The sequence below is a fragment of the Aythya marila genome (genome assembly GCF_965140915.1).
Source record: "Aythya marila genome assembly, contig: HAP1_HAP1_SCAFFOLD_154, whole genome shotgun sequence".
NCBI lineage: Eukaryota > Metazoa > Chordata > Aves > Anseriformes > Anatidae > Aythya > Aythya marila.
Window position 1 is genome coordinate 1,674,160 of NW_028137218.1, and position 22,563 is coordinate 1,696,722.

General features: G+C 50.0%; 2 protein-coding genes across 2 annotated transcripts; both read left to right on the forward strand.

Annotated features, from left to right (window-relative positions):
• Window positions 1-2,113: 2,113 nt before the first annotated feature.
• On the forward strand, window positions 2,114-3,129 carry LOC309891008 (olfactory receptor 14A16-like; the record flags this gene model as incomplete). Its single annotated transcript, XM_082785405.1, has 1 exon — window positions 2,114-3,129. The coding sequence occupies one exon, from the start codon at window positions 2,114-2,116 to the stop codon at window positions 3,044-3,046; it is 933 nt and encodes a 310-aa protein (XP_082641531.1). The 3' UTR covers window positions 3,047-3,129.
• Window positions 3,130-4,819: 1,690 nt separating this feature from the next.
• Window positions 4,820-19,246, forward strand: LOC309891099 (olfactory receptor 14C36-like; the record flags this gene model as incomplete). The annotated part of the gene is made up of 3 exons (XM_082785481.1): window positions 4,820-5,473; window positions 18,362-18,601; window positions 19,169-19,246. The coding sequence occupies 3 exons, from the start codon at window positions 4,820-4,822 to the stop codon at window positions 19,244-19,246; spliced, it is 972 nt and encodes a 323-aa protein (XP_082641607.1).
• Between the last annotated feature and the right edge of the window lie 3,317 nt (window positions 19,247-22,563).

Here is a 22,563-nt window from a genome sequence, read left to right on the forward strand (position 1 = left end):
CTTTAGCACTTCTGGTCTAGTGGGAGGTGACTCTGCCAATTTCACGGGAACTGGAACTAGAGCTTAAGGTCTTTTCTAACCACAAACATTCTATGACTCTATGAGCTTGCTGGTTTGCGTAGTCTGTGTAGACGGAGGGATTTCATTTGCAGTGAAAAAGATTAGTTCTCTGGAATATCAACAGGTGCTTGAAAGAAATGCAATAAAATTTGTGGCTGTCCTAACTAATAAAAGGACAAGAAAAGATGATTCCCATAACAAACACGTATTTTGATTTAAGAGAAAAGGTAGCACTGGAAATAGGTGTCTCTCCCTAGCTGACAGCAGGAGGAACAGTGACTGCATCGGTTTGATTCCAAGTTGATTCCCCTGGAGGCCCAGGGGCTTGTAAAGAGCTCCCAGTGTTGTTCACAGTAGAGGCAGTGAATGGTCACTGTGTAACATAGCCAGGGCAGTTTCCAAATGTGAGGCATGGGAGAGAGCAGAGACCCCTTCTAGCCTCTGGACAGCAAAGAAGGAGGTGCCTTCGTTGGCTCAGTTGAAACCTTTCCATCAGCAGGGAGAAGGAAGATCCATCCCTGTCCTTGCAGGAGTGTCCTGCCTAAAAACAGGGCATGGAAAGGTGATCCTTGGACCTCATCCATTTTCTGAATAAGGAAGGATGGAGCTGGAAATGAGATTCCTTCAGCAGCTGAAGGAAGGAAAATCAGTAATTACTTCAGTGTGTTTCAAAGCTGGTTCCCCTGGAGGCCCAGGGAGATCTCAAAAGACATAAGAGAGGGGAGAGACAGAGAGGCGTTGGGCTGGAGCTGTGCTGCTGAGCTGGGCCGGGCTCCTGGGCACAAGGGGAGCTCCTGGCAAGTGGGCAGCACTGCAGAGAGACAGCTCTGCCCAGGAGCAGCTCCTCTGCACAGCGCAGCAGGGCTGGGGGCACTGCCTGCAGGGGACAAGGGTGGCTGAGAGAAGGGAGGGTGATATTAAAGGCAGTGTGGAGTGGGGGATGCTGAGAGCTCACTGCAGGAGAAATCTTCAGAGCCCTGAACAGGGTAAGTCTCTCTCTGCAGGGCAATGCAGGTGTTGTTCCTGGTGCCATCTCCAGATTTGATGGCAGATCCAACAGCCTATGGGATCTTTCAGGAGAACTCTCAGAGTTTCTTTGGATAACAGAAGAATGTCAAGCTCCAGAGCAGGGATTACCTACCAAAGCTGTCAGAGGGACAGGACATGAGGGTTCCTTCTCTTGGGGCTGGCTTCAGGCTGTGCAAGCAGGGTGCAGGCACGGGTGCCCAGGGCTATGGTGCATAGCAGGGTCCCTGCTGTGCCTCAGCGGCTGTGTGCTGGGGCAGGGCCTCTGCTGCCTGAGAGGCTCAGCACTCAGCCTGCCCGGGGAGCTACCCAGGACACTGCGGGGAGAAGCTGTGGCTGGAAGGACCAAAAAGCCAGGGCAGAGCAGGGTCCTGCTGCTGGCAGGAGGCTGCTACATGGGCCAGGCTCCTCATATCTCCCCAGCACCCCCAGGGCATTTCTGGGGGAGATTCTTGAAAGGGAAGAACAACACCTGCTGTAACTGAAGGGATGGCACTCTCTGAGGTCTCATTTTTTAATTTCCTGCTTTGGATGACAGTCAGGAAGATGATAATGGTGTTGTTAGGATTGTAGAAGGGACCTAAACTCATAGAGTATTACAGTTAAAAGAGATGTGTAGGTCTTTGAGGAACCTCAAAACTTCACTCCGCACCCTTTAGCCTACAGACAGCATCAGCACAACCTTCATTGTTTCTTGTGGGATTGGTGAATGTCCTTCTCAGCACTTGTAAATAGGGAGATACCTCTGGCCAGTGGATGCCAGAGATGCACCCCTGGTGTTCTTTACCAGCAGCACTGATTACTGCTGAGATTACAGAGGATCTTCATGGTCTCTGTGGCATCTTTAGGCAGACAGATGTAGAGCTCCAGGCAGGAGCAAGTCTTCTTGAGATGAAGATGCAGTGAGGATACAGCCTTGGTGAGGATGTTTTCTATGAAATAAGGTTTAGTTTTTGCTCAGAAAAGTCTCTCTAACATGTCACTGCCTATTACTCCATGCACAGGCAACCATGCCCTGAGACAGCAAATGTCCAACAGCACCTTCCCCACTGAGTTCCTCCTCCTGCCATTCGCAGACAAACGTGAGCTGCAGCTCCTGCACTTCGCGCTCTTCCTGGGCATCTACCTGGCTGCCCTCCTGGGCAATGGCCTCATCCTCACAGCCATAGCCTGTGACCACCGCCTCCACACCCCCATGTACTTCTTCCTCCTCAACCTCGCCCTCCTCGACCTGGGCTGCATCTCCACCACTGTTCCCAAAGCCATGGACAATTCCCTGTGGGATACCAGGGCCATTTCCTCCTACGGATGTGCTGCTCAGATTTTATTCCTTGTCTTTTTCATTTCAGCAGAGTTTTCTCTTCTCACCGTCATGGCTTATGACCGCTATGTTGCCATCTGCAAACCCCTGCACTACGGGACAATAATGGACAGCAGGACTTGTGTCAACATGGCAGAAGTGGCCTGGGGCAGTACTTTTGTCTATGCTGTGCTGCACACTGCCAATACCTTTTCCCTTCCCCTCTGCCAAGGCAATGCCCTGGACCAGTTCTTCTGTGAAATTCCCCAGATCCTCAAGCTGTCTTGCTCTGATGCCTACCTCAGAGAAGTTGGGCTTCTTGTGGTTAGTGCCTGCTTAGCATTTGGATGTTTTCTTTATGTTGTGCTCTCCTATGTGCAGATCTTCAGGGAAGTGCTGAGGATCCCCTCACAGCAGGGACGGCACAAAGCCTTTTCCACATGCCTCCCTCACCTGGCCGTCGTCTCCCTGTTCATCAGCACTGGATTATTTGCCTATCTGAAGCCCCCCTCTGTATCCTCCTCCTCCCTGAATCTTTTGCTGGCAGTTTTGTATTCAGTGGTGCCTCCAGCAGTGAACCCCCTCATCTACAGCATGAGGAACAAGGAGCTCAAGGATGCAGTGTGCAAATTGGTAACTGGATATTTTCAGAACCAATAAACTGCCATTCTTCCTCTGCATATCATTTATAATGTAGCTCATTACAGGCCTAGAAGTTGGAAATTTGTGTGTGGTTGTGTTGCATTATCTTATCTTTGATTTATATGTGATGGTGTTGCACACAAAGGTATCATTATTCATCCCCTTCCATTTCAGTATCTACCTGTCTGTGTGACTCTGAGACATGGAATAAATGAGAAGCCAAGCTCTGTGTATTTAAATAAAAGAAAGAACCCTGCTGTGATTTGCTTGCCTGAGATTCTTCCTCAGAGACCTGTGGTGGAGCTGCAGGGGCACTTGGATGTGTGCAAAGGTGGAGGGAAAGAGTCCTGGCACAGCAGCACTGCCAGGGAGTCCCAGGATTAATTTTATTTTATTTTGTTTTGTTTTGTTTTGTTTTGTTTTGTTTTATTTTATTTTATTTTATTTTATTTTATTTTATTTTATTTTATTTTTGTTTTATTTTTATTTTTATTTATTTTATTATTTTATTATTATTATTTTTTTTCCCAAGCTTCCCTCTTTCACCTCCCACATTCTTCTTCAGAGCCCTTCTGTTACTGTGAGGACTGATTCTTCTTGTTGCTCAGGAGAGGCAGGAGAGCATGGAACATACAGAACATGAGTCTGTCCAGCGTGGAGGCAACCAGGTGCTAAAGCATTCAAGGTGCTAAATCAGCGCAAGGAGAGCTCTGCAACTCCAGGAAACACAGCAGGCATAGGGAAAACAATCCGCTGGATTTGTTGTTATTCCTCTGGTTGAATTTCATATACTGAATACAGTGAAAAACAGCTCCCAACATTGGAAATGAGTTGGACTTGATGCTTCTTGTGGGTCCTGTCCAGCTCAGACTATTCCATGAGTCTCTGACTCTGAAGAAGGGCAGCGACCTGTGCGCAGCCTCCATGGCCAAGGAACCACTTGTGTGGGAGGCACTCAGTGGCAGTGCCCCACACCAGCTGGCTCTGCCTTCCCAGCCTGACCAGCACGGCCCTGCAGAGTGCCCCCATGGCCCTGTGCACCACAGCCCTCGCTCTGCAAAGCAGCACCACCAGCTGGGGGTCTGTGGGCAGCATGGGAAGGGGCTGCAGGAATGGCTGCTCAGGCCAGCCCAGACGTGCTGGGCTGGGGCAAGGCTGTGTGGGACATGGGGTGTCCCGGGAGCAGAGCAGGGCGCTGAGTGTGTGCAGTGGTACTGCCTGAGGAGCCCCAGGGCCAGCAGTATGGTGCTGTGCTGTGCTGGGGAGTGGGGCTGGACTGGGGGGCTGCAGGATGTCTGAGAAGGTGGAGTGGCGGGGTTTACATCCTGCAGATGGCAGCAGCAGGGACACTGCTACTGACCTCCTCTTCTCCATTTCCTGTTTGTGTGCCATCCCAGCATGGGCTGTTCTGCTGGTCTGGGCTGGGGAGAGGAAAGGAGGTGTGGAGAGCTGGGGAGGGTTTGGGCTGGGGTGGCCTCCTGAGAGGACAGCAAATGTCCAACAGCAGCTTCCCCAACGTGTTCCTCCTCTTGCCATTCGCAGACACACGCGAGCTGCAGATCCTGAAGGAAGGACTCCTCTAGAGCCTGAAGCAGCCCCTGCTCGCAGTGCCTCCCTCAGCCAACAGCAGCTGCAGCTTGAGCAGGAGAGCTGCAGAACAGTTCTCGTGCTAAGAGAAAGGCTCTGTTTGGAGGTGCTATATGACTTGCATTAGGTTTTCCTCAGAGAAGTCTGTTCTAACTTTGTTTTGCTTTCTCCTCTTCAGCAGACAGCCTTGTCCAAAGTCAGAGAATGCCCAACAGCAGCTTCCCCAATGAGTTCCTCCTCCTGCCATTCACAGACATGCACGAGCTGCAGCTCCTGCACTTCGCGCTCTTCCTGGGCATCTACCTGGCTGCCCTCCTGGGCAATGGCCTCATCCTCACTGCTGCAGCCTGTGACCACCATCTCCACACCCCCATGTACTTCTTCCTCCTCAACCTCGCCCACCTTGACCTGGGCACTAGTACCACCACTGTTCCCAAAGCTAAGGCCAACTCCCTATGGGATACCACAGCCATTTCCTACACAGGTTGTGCTGCTCAGGTTTTTTTATTTTTCTTTTTTTTTTCAGCAGAGTTTTATCTTCTCACCATCATGGCCTATGACCGCTACGTTGCCATCTGCAAACCCCTGCACTATGGGAGCCTCCTGGGCATTAGAGCTTGTGCCAACATGGCAGCAGCTGCCTGGGGCAGTGGCTTTCTCTATGCTGTCCTGCACACGGCCACTACATTTTCCCTGCCCCTCTGCCAAGTCAATGCCCTGGACCAGTTCTTCTGTGAAATCCCCCAGATCCTCAAGCTCTCCTGCTCTCATGCCTATCTCAGGGAAGGTCAGCTTCTCATCTTTAGTGCCTGTTTAACCATTGTATGTTTTGTCTTCATTGTGGTGTCCTATGTGCAGATCTTCAGGGCCGTGCTGAGGATGCCCTCTGAGCAGGGCCGGCACAAAGCCTTTTCCACATGCCTCCCTCACCTGGCTGTGGTCTCCCTGTTTCTCAGCACTGTCATGTGTGGTGGTTTTACCGTGCTGGGCAGCTAAACCCCACAACCGCTCTCTCACTCCCCCTCCTTTAGATAAGGAGGGGGAGAAGTAAAGCAAAGAACAACTCACGGGTTGAGATAAGGATAATTTAATTAAAGGGAAATAATTATAATAATTAAATAAAGACTACCATGAACTAAACAACTTAACTAAGGGGAAAATAAAAGGGAAAGGGGAAAAAGGGAGGAAAACAAACAAACAAAATAAATGCAAGCTATATGGAAGTGCAGAGGAAAGAAATTACTCTCTACTTCCCACAAATGAGCGATGATTGACCACGTCCTTGAAGCAAGGCCTCAACGCACGCAGCCGGTGTTCGAGAGGAGGACCGACGTCTTCTCAACGAGAGCCCACCCCTCCCCTCTTCTTCCTGTTTCCAACTTTTATTGCTGAGTGTGACACCACATGGTATGGAATATCCCTTTGATTGGTTTAGGTCAGCTGCCCTAGTGATGTTTCTCTCCTCACTTTTTGCCCACCCCCTAGGAGGGTTAGAGAAAGGCCCAATGCTGTGCCACTGCTGCTCAGCAGTAGACACAACACTGGTGTGATAACACTGCTGTTCCAGCTACAAGTACAGAGTACGGCACTGAATGGGCTGCTGCCGGGAAAGTTAACATTCCAGCCAGACCCAGTACACATGTTTGCCCACCTGAAGCCCTCCTCGATCTCTTCCGCATACCTGGACTTGTTGGTGTCATTTCTGTACTCGGTGGTGCCTCCAGTAGTGAACCCCCTCATCTACAGCATGAGGAACCAGGAGCTCAAGGATGCCTTGAGGAAACTGGTGCATTGTTGTGTTTCAGAAACAAGAAATTTCCCTTAATCTTCTGCATAAGAGTGATAATGTAAAGCATTTCAGGCACAAGATGAATTCTGGTGTCTTTTTGGACATTTTTAATAGTCTGCAGAGCAGCACCGTCTCAGGGCTGTATGGAATGGGAGTTGCATGGTGAAGGGGTGCAGCTCTGTCTGTCCAGGCCAGCACAGATGCACTCAGCTGCAAATTGTCCCCTGGGAGATTGTATGTCTCAGGAGAAGAGCAACTCCCTGTTTGTGTGCAGTGGAGATATGGGGAGAGAAACCCTTCGCTACTGGTGCCAGCAGCCACATTGTATACACACAGGAGAGATGAACACAAAGGAGCACAAAGGCCATCAGTTATTCCCACATATTTCATGAAGGCCAGTGGGGCAAGATAGTGTCACGAGGCCAAGTAACATCTCCTGGGAAGCCACCTGAGTGCAGTCCTGGGATGTGATTCCTTGAACCGAGGTCCATGTGCCCATTCCTCATGCCTTGGGGCATCTCAGAGGAGGGCAGAGCAGGAGAAAGCACCGCAGGGCTGAGGTGCCTTCCAGCCTCTGGCAGTGGCTACAGGACTAAGAGGGACATTGCAAGCACTGCAGTGCACTGCACGTGGTGTGCAAGTCAGGGACTCTATGACATTTGGAAAAGAGGGTGGGCCACTCAGGAAGACTATAAGGATGTTGTGAGGCTGTGCAGGGACAAAATTAGAAAGGTCAAAGCTCACCTGGAGCTTAATCTGGCTACTGCTGTTAAGAATAACAGAAAATGTTTTTATAAATATATAAACATGAAAAGAAGGACTAAGGAGAATCTCCATCCATTGCTGGATGTGGGGGGAAACTTAGTGACAAGAGATGAGGAAAAGATGAGGTGCTTAATGCCTTCTTTGCCTCAATATTTAGTGGCAAGACCAGTTGTTCTCTGGATACCCAGTACCCTGAGCTGGTGTAAGGGGATAGGCAGCAGAATGTGCCCCTCATAATCCACAAGGAAATGGTTGGCGAACTGCTACAGCACTTACATGTACGCAAATTGATGGGGCCGAATGGGATCCACCCAAGGGTACTGAGAGAACTGGCAGAAGAGCTGGCCAAGCCACTTTCCATCATTTATCAGCAGTCCTGGCTTGAGGGGAGGTCCCAGTCAACTGGCGACTAGCAAATGAGATGCCCACCTACAAAATGGCTGGAAGGAGGATCTTGGAACGACAAGCCTGTCAGTCTGAACTTGGTACTGGGGAAGCTCAAGGAAGCTCGTGCCATCACACGGCACTTGCAGGGCATCCAGGCAATCATGCCCAGCCAGCATGGGTTTATGAAAGGCAGATCCTGCTTAACACACCTGTTCTCATTCTATGACAAAGTGACACACTTAGTGGATGAGGGAAAGGCTGTGGCTGTGGCCTATCTTGACTTCAGTAAGACTTTCAACACTGTTTCCCACAGCATTCTCCTCGAGAAACTGACTGCTCATGGCTTGGTCTCATGTACGCTTTGTTGGGTTAGAAACTGGCTGGATAGCTGGGCCCAAAGAGTTGTGGTGAATTGAGTTAAATCCAGTTGGAGGCCAGTCACTAGAGGAGTCCCCCAGGGACTGGGGCCAATTCTCTTTAATATCTTTATCGATGATCTGAATGAGGGGATTGAGTGAACCCTCAGTAAATTTGCAGACCACACCAAGTTAGGTGCATATGTCTATCTGGTCGAGGGTAGGAGGGCTCTGCAGGAGGATCTGGATAGGCTGGACCGATGGGCTGAGGTCAGCTGAATGAAGTTCAACAAGACCAAGTGCCGGGTCCTGCACCTGGGGCACAACAACCCCAAGCAACGCTACAGGCTGGGAGATGAATGGTTGGAAAGATGCCAGGCAGAGAAGGACCTGGGAGTATTGGTGGATATGAGCCAGCAGTGTGCTCAAGTGGCCAGGAAGGTCAACAGCATCCTGGCTTGTATCAGAAGCAGTGTGGCCAGCAGGGCTAGCGAAGTGATCGTCCCCCTGTACTCGGCTCTGGTGAGGCCGCACCTCAAGTACTGTGTTCAGTTTTGGGCCCCTCACTAGAAGAAGGACATTGATGTGCTCAAGCAAGTCCAGAGAAGGGTGGTGAAGGGGTCTGGAGAACAAGTCTTATGAGGAGTGGCCGAGGGAGCTTCGGTTGTTTAGCCTGGGGAAAAGGAGGCTAAGGGGTGACCTTATCGCTCTCTACAGATACCTTAAAGGAGACTGTAGCGAGGTGGGGGTTGGTCTATTCTCCCACGTGCCTGGTGACAGGACGAGGGGGAATGGGCTAAAGTTGCGCCAGGGGAGTTTTAGGCTAGATGTTAGGAAGAACTTCTTTACTGAAAGGGTTGTTAGGCATTGGAATGGGCTGCCAAGGAAATGGTTGAGTCACTATCCCTTGAGGTCTTTGAAAGATCATAGAATCATAGAATCATAGAATATCCTGAGTTGGAAGGGACCCTTAAGGATCATCAAGTCCAACTCTTGACACCGCACAGGTCTACCCAAAAGTTCAGACCATGTGCCTAAGTGCACAGTCCAATCTCTTCTTAAATTCAGACAGGCTCGGTGCAGGGACCACTTCCCTGGGGAGCCTGTTCCAGTGTGCAACCACCCTCTCTGTGAAGAACTCCCTCCTGACGTCCAGCCTAAATTTCCCCTGCCTCAGCTTAACCCCGTTCCCGCGGGTCCTGTCACTAGTGTTAATGGAGAAAAGGTCTACTGCCTCTCGACACCCCCTTACGAGGAAGTTGTAGACTGTGATGAGGTCTCCCCTCAGCCTCCTCTTCTCCAGGCTGAACAGGCCCAGTGACCTCAGCCATTCCTCGTACGTCTTCCCCTCCAGGCCTTTCACCATCTTCGTAGCCCTCCTCTGGACACTTTCCAACAGTTTCATGTCCTTTTTATACTGTGGTGCCCAGAACTGCACACAGTACTCGAGGTGAGGCCGCACCAGCGCAGAGTAGAGCGGGATAATCACCTTCCTTGACCTACTAGCGATGCCGTGCTTGATGCACCCCAGGACACGATTGGCCCTCCTGGCTGCCAGGGCACACTGCTGGCTCATATTCAACTTGCTGTCTACCACGACCCCCAGATCCCTCTCTTCTAGGCTGCTCTCCAGCGTCTCATCACCCAGTCTGTACATGCAGCCAGGGTTTCCCCGTCCCAGGTGCAGGACCTGGCACTTGCTTTTATTGAACTTCATGCGGTTGGTGATCGCCCAGCTCTCCAACCTGTCCAGATCCCTCTGTAAGGCCTTTACGCCCTCATTTGAGTCCACAACTCCTCCAAGTTTGGTGTCATCAGCAAACTTGCTCAAAATACCCTCTATTCCTACATCCAGATCGTTTATAAAAATATTGAAAAGTACCGGTCCTAAAATGGAGCCTTGAGGGACCCCACTGGTGACCGCCCGCCAGCCTGACACAGCCCCATTTACCATAACCCTTTGGGCCCTGCCCGTTAGCCAATTGCTCACCCATCGTATGATGTTTTTATTTAGCTGTATGGTGGACATTTTGTCCAGTAGGATCCTATGGGAAACCGTGTCAAAAGCCTTGCTGAAGTCCAAAAAAATCACATCAGCTGGTTTCCCTTGGTCCACCATACGGGTGATCTTATCATAAAAGGAAATCAGGTTAGTTAGGCAGGACCTACCCTTCACAAACCCATGCTGGCTGGGACCAATGACTGCTTTGTCCCCCAGGTGCGCCTCAATAAGTCCGAGAACCAACTTCTCCATGATTAGATGTTTAGATGTAGAGCTTAGTGATATGGTTTAGTGGAGGACTTGTCAGTGCTAGGTCAGAGGTTGGACTAGGTGATCTTGGAGGTCTCTCCCAGCCTAGATGATTCTGTGATTCTGTGACTCATGTCTCTCAACAGCCCCATGTGTATGAGGAACCGGTTCAGACATAAGCACCTCACACAGCCCTGGCATTGCTCTTTGTGCCTCCAGAAACAACCCCCAGTGTCCCTGTGAGATTTTTTCTCACCCCTTTACAGGTTCATTGCAGATGCCACTCTCTGCTATTTCACACTACCCTGCCTTTCTGGACTGGGCTGTCAAGCATTTGGATCAGCAAGATTTCTGGGGACTTGAAAATGAATTTAATTTAATTTAATTTAATTCTTTAATTCAATAACTCTTTCCCTTGGAGTGCTCTTCAAAGACAGAATAAGGGGAGGGAAAAAAAAAAAAAAAAAAAAAAAAAAAAAAAAGCATTAGCAATGTTGGGAAATGTATTTTGGTAAGTGTGTGCATAAAACTATTCATCAAGAAAGCACGATTTTTTTATTGCATTTGTCCATGGTGCTGTCAATAGAAAACTGGGAAAATGAATAATGAACATTCATAGAAAAAAAGCTGGTGGTGCTGGCAAGCTCTTTCAGCTGTTACATCGAGTCCTTTTCTGTACAGGTTTCAACTGTTTCCTCAATCTACTTTCATGGCTGGTTTCAGTTTTCCAGTCAGAGGTGGCCACTACCTCCAGGATGTCCTGGGGTAGCCAAGGCACCCAGGTGGGACAAGTGACACAGGACCTAGGGGAGTCCTTCTGGAGCAAAAACTGGGGGGCAGGAACTGGGGCTGGGCCTCTCAGGGGCTGTGCAGGGGCTGCTTGGGTCCCCCATGGGGAGCAGCTCCTGCCAGGTCACCTGCTCCTGCGTGGGCTCCTCTTCAAGGACTACAGGTCTGGCCCGGAATCTGCTCTGGAGAGGGTCCTCCACAGGCCACAGCCTCCATCACTGCAGGTCCACCTGCTCCACCGTGGTACTCCATGGGCTGCAGGGGGACAGCCTGCTTCACGATAGTCCTCACCACAGGCCACAGGGGACTTTTGCTCCAGGACATGGAGCACCTCTCCCCCTCCTTCTTCACTGATCTTGGTGCCTGTAAGGCAGTTTCGCACTCCTCTCTCTCTCCCAGCTGCTGTTCTGCATTTTTTTTTTACCCTGTCTTAAATATGCTCTCACAGAGGCACAAACAATGTCACTTATCGGCCCAGACCTGGCCAGCAGCAAGGCCCTTATCTAACATGGGACAGCTTCTGGATTCTTCTCACAGAAGCCACCCCAATGGCCCCCCACTACCAAAACCTTGCCACATAAATCCACCACATGCAGTCACATGGCATTCAAAGATGAATGTGAGGGACCATGGACCTTATCAGCTTGTGGGCCACAAGGAGGAGATGGGTGGGAATGCTCTGATGAGCTCAGCTCTGCCTCAGGATCTCCTGCCCCAGCAGGAGGAATGTGACTGTGGCAGTGACTGTGAGGTCACTTCTGTCTCTGCAGTTGATAGGGCAGCAGCAGCAACGTGTCACAGAAAGGGACTGTGAGGTCACTTCTTTCTGAAGTAGTTGACAGGCCAAACTTCTACCTGGGATCTGTACTTTTCAGCTGACATCTGCCAGTGGTCCTGGTAGGCCAGCAGAATGCACCTGGTTGGCATGCTGACTGTGGGATCCCCTCTGCCTACATACCCAGACAGAAAGAAGGCGCAGATATGGGTTGTCCTGTCCCTTCTGTTTGAGTCCACGAATGGACAGCAGGAGGCACAAGGCTTGGGTGTGTCTAAACAAGAAGCTGCAAGGCCAGCAGAAGGACCGTGGTTTGGACGATGCTGGTGAGGTGACTTCTATCTGGTTGGCTGACAGGCCACAAGAAGGCCAATGGATTGGGATGCCTGCTTTAGGACTGGTTTCCACCCAGGTGGAACTTTCTTTGGTAGTAGGAAAGAGCAGGAGAGGAAAACTGCCAGAAATTGCACCTTGGAAGGTTGGCACTGGCCACAAAGAGGAAAAAATGTCTCTCAAAGTATACTGCTGTGGTGCCAGAGGTCACCCAAAGAGTGTCCGTAATCAAACCCTGGCTTTGTTTTTCAAGGAACAGCTGGTGAAGGTTGATGAGACATTGGTGAAATGATGGAAATGCCAGGGTGAGAGCAAGGTGAAGAACAGAGATGTGTGTCTGTAGGCTTCCAGGAAATAGGACAAAGTGTGGGACAGCATAGGAAAGCTTTCAGAGGAGAAGGTGGAGGTTGCTGGCAAGAATGGAAGGCCCCAAAAGCCCTGACGTTTTTGTCCCTTATCTAGAGCTTATGAGGTGATGAGATGTAGTCATTGCAGTGAGGCCTCCTTGCTTCTTTGCAACCCTTGCAGAGGCAGGGAGGTGTCATACCACTGTTCTTCTCATGGCATCACACTGTTTAGAACATCCCACAGACCCCAGGAAGAGCCTTGAGATGGATATGGGGGTGCAGGATCTCCCCTCCCAGTGGCTGGAGTCAGGCCTTGGCTCTTCTGCTTCACCAAAACCAACCAAGACTTTTCTCAGCACAGTGCTTTGCCTGTCTGCAATCAAGGTCTCCAATTATCTGCCCTAACAAGTCCCTGAGGAGAATCTCTTGGTAACAGCCCTCAGTGGGGCCCATTAATACTCCAAGACACTTCAACTTTTCCTTCTGACTTTATTTGCTCAAGCGGTTACATCACTCTTCTCTCAGTACCTGAGCTTCATAGACTCAGCACCATAATACACCATGGAACTCATTAAAATGAAGAAACTTCTAACATTTCTTCCATAATTTGCTTCAAGCCTTCACACCTTGTGCAGCTAATTGCAGAGCTTGCATGATGTAATTAAGGAAGAAGATTCCAAAAAGCACCTAATACAAATCTTTTATTGCTTTAAAGGCTGAATTTTGCTGCATTTCAGTTTTGAGAATCATTCTCCTATTGGTATTCATCCAGGGTGATTTCTTTAGAGACCTGCATTGGGAGGAAAAGCAGAGTCTGAAGGTCCGATACCTCCACTGCCAGCAGTGGTCTTTGTCCCTGTAGCTGCAGCCCAGCCCAGCACATGAAACCTTTTCTAAGACAAGTCAGGGATTCCTTGGGAAAATAAATAAATAAATGAAATGAAATGAAAAGAAATGAAAAAAATAAAATAAAATAAAATAAAATAAAATAAAATAAAATAAAATAAAATAAAATAAAATAAAATAAAATAAAATAAAATAAAATAAAATAAAATTGAAATGACCATTGGAATCTGAGAAATTCAGCCTGAATCTTTGTAGATACCTGGACATCCATGGTCTCTCTTGGGTCTTCTGTGGAAAACTCAGGATGAAAACTAATGAAAATATATCTTCAAGTGGCTGTAGCTGTACCCATGAGTTTGGCTGCTTTTGGGAAATTGTCCCCTTCCAGCCACAGAAAACTAAATTGAGTAATGTGAAAAGACCTGCCCAGTCAATAGAGTAGAGCAAAGTCATGCTTCCTGTGCTATAGATGCAGAAGGCAAAAGAACTGCATTGTGCCTCAATGGACGTGTAACCCAGGTCATGCAACTTTACCTTAGTACTGACAAGTCCATCCCTAAACCATGCTACTAAGTTCTACATCTACACATTGGCTCTCCAGCCGATGAACCACCTCATGGATGGCAATCAGGGAGTCTCAGTTAGCGTGACGCTGCCTCAGGTGCACCACCATGGTAGCCATTGGCACCTGCTGTTCTTCAACCCTCAGCAAACCCACAACAGAAGGATTCTGTGGAAGGTCAAGCAAGGTAGACAACTCTTTAATGTCCTCTGTCTCCAAGGCTGCTATGCCAAAGCCCCACCTGTGCTCTTTTGGAACTTTGAAGTACCCATTCCTGAAGAAGACTATGTCTTGGATGCACATAGCCTCCGGGCCAGTCCCAATGGGGAGCTTTTGCCATTCCTTCCCAGTTCGACTCACTTTAGCCTCCAAGACAGTTAACTCTTGGGACCCACCTGTCACTTCAGAAATACAGGTGGGTTCTACCTCTTTATAGCTTGATGGCATTAAGGTACACTGTGCACCGGTGTCCAGTAGAGCCTGATATATTTGTGGGTCTGATGTGCCAGGCCATTAAATATACACAATCCTGTAAACCTGATTGTCCCTTTCCTCCCCGCCTTCCCCTGGCTGGAAGCAGGACCCCTCTAGTCCTGCTCATAGTATTCATTACTGTGTCTGGTACACGGCCCACCAGAAACACGTCCCACCATGGCACTGTCATACTACAGGGCAGGGGAGAGGGAGCTGACAGCCAAGGGATGCAGGAGATGGTGCCCAATTCGGTGCAAGAGATGGGGCCCAGCAGAGAATCACAGAATCACAGAATTTCTAGGTTGGAAGAGACCTCAAGATCATCGAGTCCAACCTCTGACCTAACGCTAACAGTCCCCACTAAACCATATCCCTAAGCTCTACACCTAAACGTCTTTTGAAGACTTCCAGGGATGGTGACTCCACCACTTCCCTGGGCAGCCTGTTCCAATGCCTAACAACCCTTTCAGTAAAGAAGTTCTTCCTAACATCTAACCTAAAACTCCCCTGGCTCAACTTTAGCCCATTCCCCCTCGTCCTGTCACCAGGCACGTGGGAGAACAGACCAACCCCCACCTCGCTACAGCCTCCCTTGAGGTACCTATGGAGAGCAATAAGGTCGCCCCTGAGCCTCCTTTTCTCCAGGCTGAACAAGCCCAGCTCCCTCAGCCGCTCCTCGTAGGACTTGTTCTCCAGGCCCCTCACCAGCTTCGTCGCCCTTCTCTGCACCCGCTCGAGCACCTCAATGTCCTTCTTGTAGTGAGGGGCCCAAAACTGAACACAGCACTCGAGGTGCGGCCTCACCAGAGCTGAGTACAGGGGGACAATCACCTCCCTAGCCCTGCTGGCCACACTGTTCCTGATACAAGCCAGGATGCCGTTGGCCTTCTTGGCCACCTGAGCACACTGCTGGCTCATATTCAGCCGACTATCCACCATCACTCCCAGGTCCTTCTCTGCCTGACAGCTCTCCAACCACTCATCTCCCAGCCTGTAGCGTTGCTTGGGGTTATTGCACCCCAGGTGCAGGACCCGGCACTTGGCCTTGTTGAACTTCATGCAGTTGACCTCAGCCCATCGGTGCAGCCTATCCAGATCCTCCTGCAGCGCTTTCCTACCCTCAAGCAGATCGACACACGCACCTAACTTGGTGTCATCTGCAAACTTACTGAGGGCGCACTCGATGCCCTCGTCCAGATCATTGATGAAGATATTAAAGAGGACCGGCCCCAGCACCGAGCCCTGGGGGATGCCACAAGTGACTGGCCTCCAACTGGACTTGACTCCATTCACCATGACTCTTTGGGCCCGGCTATCCAGCTAGTTTCTAACCCAATGAAGCGTGTGCCAGTCCAAGCCAAGAGCAGCCAGTTTCTTGAGGAGAATGCTGTGGGAGACGGTGTCAAAAGCCTTGCTGAAGTCAAGGTAGACCACATCCACAGCCTTTCCCTCGTCCACCCAGTGTGTCACTTTGTCATAGAAGGAGATCAGGTTCGTCAAGCAGGACCTGCCTTTCATAAAGCCATGCTGACTGGGCCTGATCGCCTGCTTGCCCTTCAAGTGCTGCGTGATGACTCTCAGGAGGATCTGCTCCATGAGCTTCCCTGGCACTGAGGTCAAACTGACAGGCCTGTAGTTTCCCGGGTCTGCCCTCCGGCCCTTCTTGTAGATGGGTGTCACATTTGCTAGCTGCCAGTCAACTGGGACCTCCCCCGATCACCAGGACTGCTGATAAATGATGGACAGTGGCTTGGCCAGCTCCTCTGCCAGTTCTCTCAGTACCCTTGGGTGGATCCCATCCGGCCCCATCGACTTGTGCACATCCAAGTGCCGTAGCAGGTCACCAACCAGTTCTTCATGGATAGTGAGGGCCACATCCTGCTCCCCATCCCCTTCCATCAGCTCAGGGTACTGAGTATCCAGAGAACATCCGGTATTGCCGCTAAAGACTGAGGCAAAGAAGGCATTGAGCACCTCTGCCTTTTCCTCATCTCTTGTAACTAAGTTTCCCCCCGCATCCAGTAAAGGATGGATATTCTCCTTAGTCCTCCTTTTTGTGTTGATGTATTTATAGAAACGTTTATGTTATCTTTAACAGCAGTAGCCAGAGTGAGCTCCAGATGAGCTTTGGCCTTCCTAATTTTGTCCCTGCACAGCCTCGCTACATCCTTATAGTCCTCCCTAGTGGCCTGCCCACTTTTCCAAAGATTATAAACCCTCCTTTTTCTCCTAAACTCAAGCCACAATTCTCTGTTGAGCCAGGCGGGTCTTCTTCCCCTCCAGCTCGTCTTTGGGCACGTGGGAACAGACCGTTCCTGTGCCATTAAGATTTCCCTCTTGAAGAGCGCCCAGCCTTCCTGGACCTCTCTGCCCTTCAGAACCGCCTCCCAAGGGACTCTACCAAGTAGTGTCCTGAGCAGCTCAAAGTCAGCCCTCCGAAAGTCCAATACAGCGGTTTTATTGGTCACCTTCCTGGCCTCGCCAAGAATAGTGAACTCCACCATTTCGTGGTCACTCTGCCCAAGACAGCTCCCGACAATCACATCCTCCACCAGTCTTTCTCTGTTTGTGAAGAGAAGGTCTAGTGGGGCACCACCCCTGGTAGGTTCACTAACCAGCTGCGTCAGGAAGCTATCTTCCACGCTCTCCAGAAACCTCCTAGACTGCTTTCTCAGGGCTGTGTTGTGCTTCCAGGATATGTCAGGGAAGTTGAAGTCCCCCACGAGAACAAGCGCTGAAGATTTCGCAACTTCTGTCAGTTGCCTGTAGAACTCCTCAGCCATCTCCTCATCCTGGTTCGGCGGTCTATAGCAGACCACGACCAGGACGCTCCGTGCTGCTGGATGGCTGTCTGTGGGAAGCTGGAGTGAGGCCTCTGCACCCTCACCTGGGAGGGAAGAGCTGAGATCCATCTCAGGCCCCCGGGGACAAGGTGAGGATTCTGTCCAGCTGCACATGGACTTGGGTCTTCTTTGCTCTCAGCTGTCTCCCTTTTCTTGTACATTAATCACATTCAAGTACATGAATGTGATTGTTGTCCTAAGCATTACAGGGGTAACTGCAAAAAAATGAAGCAAGGGAAATATGCTTTCCACAACTCTGTGGTCAGATGAGTTGTTCACAAGGCTCATTCATCTGACAAGTGGACTGAACTAGAGGTTGCTCCATGTTCCTGCTTCCCTCCTGCTTCATAACAGGAACACCTCCTCTGGAGCCCACAGCAGCCCCTGCTCCCAGTGCCACTCTCATCCAGCACCAGCCACTGCTCAAGCAAGAGAGCTGCAGACAGGTTCTCCTGCAAAGAGAAAGGCTGGTCTGGGGGGCTATTCTAAGACTTGCAATAGGTGTTCCTTGGAGAAGTCTGTTCTAACTTTGTCCTGCCTTCTTCTCTTCAACAGACAGCTGTGTCCAATGTCAGCAAATGTCCAACACCAGCTTCCCCAATGAGTTCCTCCTCCTGGCATTCGCAGACACACGTGAGCTGCAGCTTCTGCACTTTGGGCTCTTCCTGGGCATCTACCTGGCTGCCCTCCTGGCCAATGGCCTCATCCTCACCACAGCCTGCGACCACCACCTACACACCCCCATGTACTTCTTCCTCTTCAACCTTGCCCTCCTTGACCTGGGCTCCATCTCCACCACTGTCCCCAAAGCTATGGCTAATTCCCTGTGGGACACCAGGGCCATTTCCTTCTTTGGCTGTGTTACCCAGGTCTTTATGTTTGTTGCATTTGTCACAGCACAGTTTTATCTTCTAATCATCATGGCCTATGACCGCTACATTGCCATCTGCAAACCCCTACACTAAGGGAGAATAATGGCCAGCAAAACTTGTGTCAACATGGCAGAAGCTGCCTGGGGCAATGGCTTTCTCTATGCTGTGCTGCACACTGCCAATACCTTTTCCCTCCCACTCTGCCAAGGCAATGTCTTGGACCAGTTCTTCTGTGAACTTGCCCAGATCCTCAAGCTCTTCTGCTCAGATGCCTACCTTAGAGAAGTTGCATTCCTCATCTTTAGCGTTTGCTCAGGTACTGCATTTTTTGCTTTTCTGTTGCTGTCCTATGTGCAGATCTTCAAAGCTTTGCTGAGGATCCCCTCACAGCAGGGACAGAACAAAGCCTTTTCCACGTGCCTCCCTCACCTGGCCATTGTCTCCCTGTTCATCAGCAATATCATGTTTGCTTATCTGAAGCCCCCCTCTATTTCCTCCTCATGCCTTGATCTCTTGCTGGCAGTTCTGTACTCGGTGGTGCCTCCAGCAGTGAACCCCCTCATCTACAGCATGAGGAACAAGGAGCTCAAGGATGCTGTTAGGAAACTGATTTGGGGAATGTTTTTCAGTACTCATAAAGTTTTTTTCACTCTCCAGAAGTGAAAATTGTGCATCCCATTCCAACACTTTTTTTTTTTTTTCTTCTTTGTTTGTTTTTATCATTATTAATAAAATTGCTTTTTCCTTATTGTCATTTTTACTGTTTTTGCTCCTTGCATTCTGATATAAATGTTTGGATTCTTCCCACTACAACGAATGACTGAAACTGCTCTGTATCATATAAATGCTTTATACATGTACAAGTACCTGTGAGTCAGTGAAGGCTCTCATAACACTTTTGGTAATAAACAGGATAACTCATGTACACTGCCTGAAGGCTGGAATTTCCTAGCCAAGCCAGTGTCAAGAATAGGCCCAAAGAATTGCTCCCTACAAGAGTCTGTTTCTGCTTTGGTTCAGGATGGAATGGCTCATTGTTGCATTGTCACCTGTCAGAGACCAAGGGCTAGATTTAAGACTCACCTGTGGGTGTCTGCTCACAGCAGAGGCAGCGCATGGTCACTGCATTATGTAGCCAGGGCTGTTCCCACATGTGGCCTGTAGGTGGTGTCCTTCAAGAGGGGAATCTGGAGCTGCCTCCAGAACCCAGGGTACCTCCAGGGACAGCGGAGCATGGCATGAGCACTGACTGCAGCCCCTCTGAAAGTGAGAGATCTCCCACTGCGTGCTCAGTCACAAGGAAAGAAGTAAACCCAGGTATTCACAGGGAAACTGCTACTCTGCAGTCTCAGAGAAGAAAGTCTCTGAGCCCAGCCCTGAGCTCTACAATATCAAAACACTCTCTAATATCAGGCACTACACCACTGAGCCTCCTTCATTGCCTGTCCCTTCTGAAGAACTTATGGCCATTCTTAGCAGCACTCCAGGGAGGCTGACGAGGCATAGGCAAGCTTGAGAGGTCGGCCTGTGCAAAACTCATGAAGTTCAACAAGGCAAAGTTCAAGGTCCCACATGTCCTTGGGGTAATCCCAAGGACAAATACAGGCTGGGCAGAGAATAGATTGAAAGCAGCCCTGAGGAGAAGAATGTGGGGGTGTTGGTGGAGCTCACCATGAGCCGGCAGTGTGTGCTTGCAGCCCAGAAAGCCAACCGTATCCTGGGCTACATCAACAGAAGCATAGCCAGCAGGGCAGGGGAGGGGATTCTCCCCCTCTACTCTGCTCTCACGAGACCCCACACAGAATACTTTGTTAGCTCTGGGGCTCCCAGGACAAGAAGGAAGTGGGAATATTAGAACAAGTCCAGAGGAGGGCCACAAAGATGATCACAGGGCTCAAGGTCCTCTCCTATGAAGGCAGGCTGAGAATTGTGTTTTTTCAGCTTGCAGAAGAGAAGGCCCTGAGGAGACCTTCTAGCAGCCTTCCAATACCTAAAGGGGGCTGTCCTGGTTTCAGTTAGGACAGAGTTGGTTTTCTTCCTAGTAGCTGGTGGAATGCTGTCTTTTGGCTTGGGATGAGAGGAGTGCTGATAACATGTTGATGTTATAATTGTTGCAGAGCAATGCTTACACCAAGCCAAGGATGTTTCAGCTTCTCACCTTCCAAGAGGCCAAAGACTGCTCTCCCGAAGACCAGAGTTGTGAGCTTGCTATTTGCCAGCTGTGCTGCCCTCCTGCAGGATCAACTCCACCATGGTCCCTGCAGGGAACATTGTGGAACATCAGCCCCGAGATCCCTTTCTGCAGAGTTATGCTCCATCCACTTGTCCCTCAGTCTATATGTATATTCAGGAATACACGGCCTGATGTACAGAATCTGGCACTAGTTCTTGTTGAATTTTATATTGTAGGCGACTGACCAATGTTCCAATCTATCAAGATGTCTCTGTAACGCCCCTCTACACTCAACTCAATTGACTAAGCCTACTAATATAGTAGATGTAGGGCAGTCTACTCATGTGCCTAAGCTTTCAAACACCTTTTAGAAAGTACTGTCTCTAAATTACCGCTTCTCCATTAATCTACTCCCACTTTTGGGAATGAGAGAGATATGTTAAAGGGGAGGTTTATATTATTTAGCTAAATGACAAGGGACAGCTTCCAGGTTAGTGACAAGGCACAAAGGGAGGCCACATTTTTAGGCAGTCTACACTGAAAAAACTCTAATACCTACATTCCCAGTCTCTGAAGTCCTAACTTAAAGGATTACTGCTTAGTCGGACATCCTCGGGCACCTCAAATGTCAAATGGCATTTGCATTTGAACAACTCACTGTTCTTCTCTATCTCCTTTAATTACCGTGGGAGCTTAGCCTAGAGTATTTTGTACATATCTGAACAGAGGTGAGAGAAATCCCATATCATGTGGGTTTGTGGCTGATATGGAAGGTTCTGGGCCCCATTACAGGCCTAGGACATCAAACTCAGAATGAGATGCATCAGTTGACTCCCTGTGATCACTTCCCTCAGCTTGGGAAAATGTGATCCCTGCCAGTCACATTCTGGGTGTCCTGCCTAAAAGTGGAAGATGACAAGGGAATTCTTTGATGAAACTTCTCCTGCTACAAGAAATGACACTGCTGGAAGTAAGTATCTCTCCTCAGCTGTGGGAGGGAACATCAGGGATTGCTTCAGCCTGTTTCAATGTTGATAACCCTAGAGACCCAGGGATATCTCAAGGGACACAAGACAGGGCAGAGACAGTGAGGCCCTGGGCTGAAGCTGTGCTGCTGAGCTGGGTTGGGCTCTTGGGCCCAAGGGGAGCTCCTGGCAAGCGGGCAGCACTGCAGAGAGACAGCTCTGCCCAGGAGCAGATCCTCTGCACAGCACAGCAGGGCTGGGGGCACTGCCTGCAGGGGACAAGGACAACTTAGAGAAGGGAGGGAGATGTTAAAGGCAGTGTGGAGTGGGGGATGCTGAGAGCTCACAGTAGGAGAAATCTTCACAGCCCTGAACAGGGTAAGTCTGTGGCTGCAGGGCAGCACAGCTGTTGTTCCTGATGCCATCTCCAGATTTGCTGGCAAATCCCACAGTCTACGGGAGCTTTCAGGAGCACTCTGCTTTCTCTATGGTAGAGAAGAATGACAAGGTCCAGAGCAGGGATTCTCTGCCGTAAATAACAGAGGGACAGGACATGAGGGTTCCTTCTAGAGGGGCTGGCTGTCGGCTGTGCAGCCGTTGTGCAGGCAGGGGTGTCCAGGGCTGTGGTGCAGAGTAGAGTCCCTGCAGTGCCCCAGGGGCTGTGTGCCGGGGCAGGGCCTCTGCTGCCTGCCAGGCTCAGCACTCAGCCTGCTTGGGGAGCTGCCCAGGGTGCTGTGGGGAGAAGCTGAGGGTAGAAGGGAAGGAAGGAGCTGTGACAGGGCAGGGCAGGGTCCTGCTGCTGCCCAGAGGCTGCTCCCTAGATCAGGCTGCTCACATTTCCACAGCAGCCCCATTGCATGTCTGGGGGAGATTCTTCACAGGGAAGACCAATGTCTGCTGTATCTGAAGGGAAGGCACTCTGTGAAGTTTCTGCTTTCACTTTTCTGTTTTGAAGGGCAGCTAGGGGGATGGTAATAGAGTTGTCAGGTTTGAATGAATGACTGAAGATCAGAGAACATTACACTGAAAGGTCTGTCGGTCTTTGAGGAAACTCACAATTTTGTTCTACACCCTTTCACCTAGAGAGCACCAAAACCACTGTCACTGTTTCTTGAAAGATTGTTGGATATCCTGCTCAGGATCTGCAAATAGGGAAATACCTCTGGCCAGTGTGCACCTGAGATCCATATCTGGTGCTCTTTACCAGATGCTGTAAAGTAGTACTGACTTCTGATCTCACAGAGGATCTGCCTGATCCCTGACACCCTTAGACAGAAAAAAACATGGCTCACAGGGAAGAAGCAGAGTGTCTTGCTGTGGAGGGTTCTGTGAAATATGTTAGAGGTTTTGGTCACAGAAGTCTACCTAACTTGTGTCTGTCTTTTCCACCATGGACAGCCAGCCATGCCCTGAGACTGCAA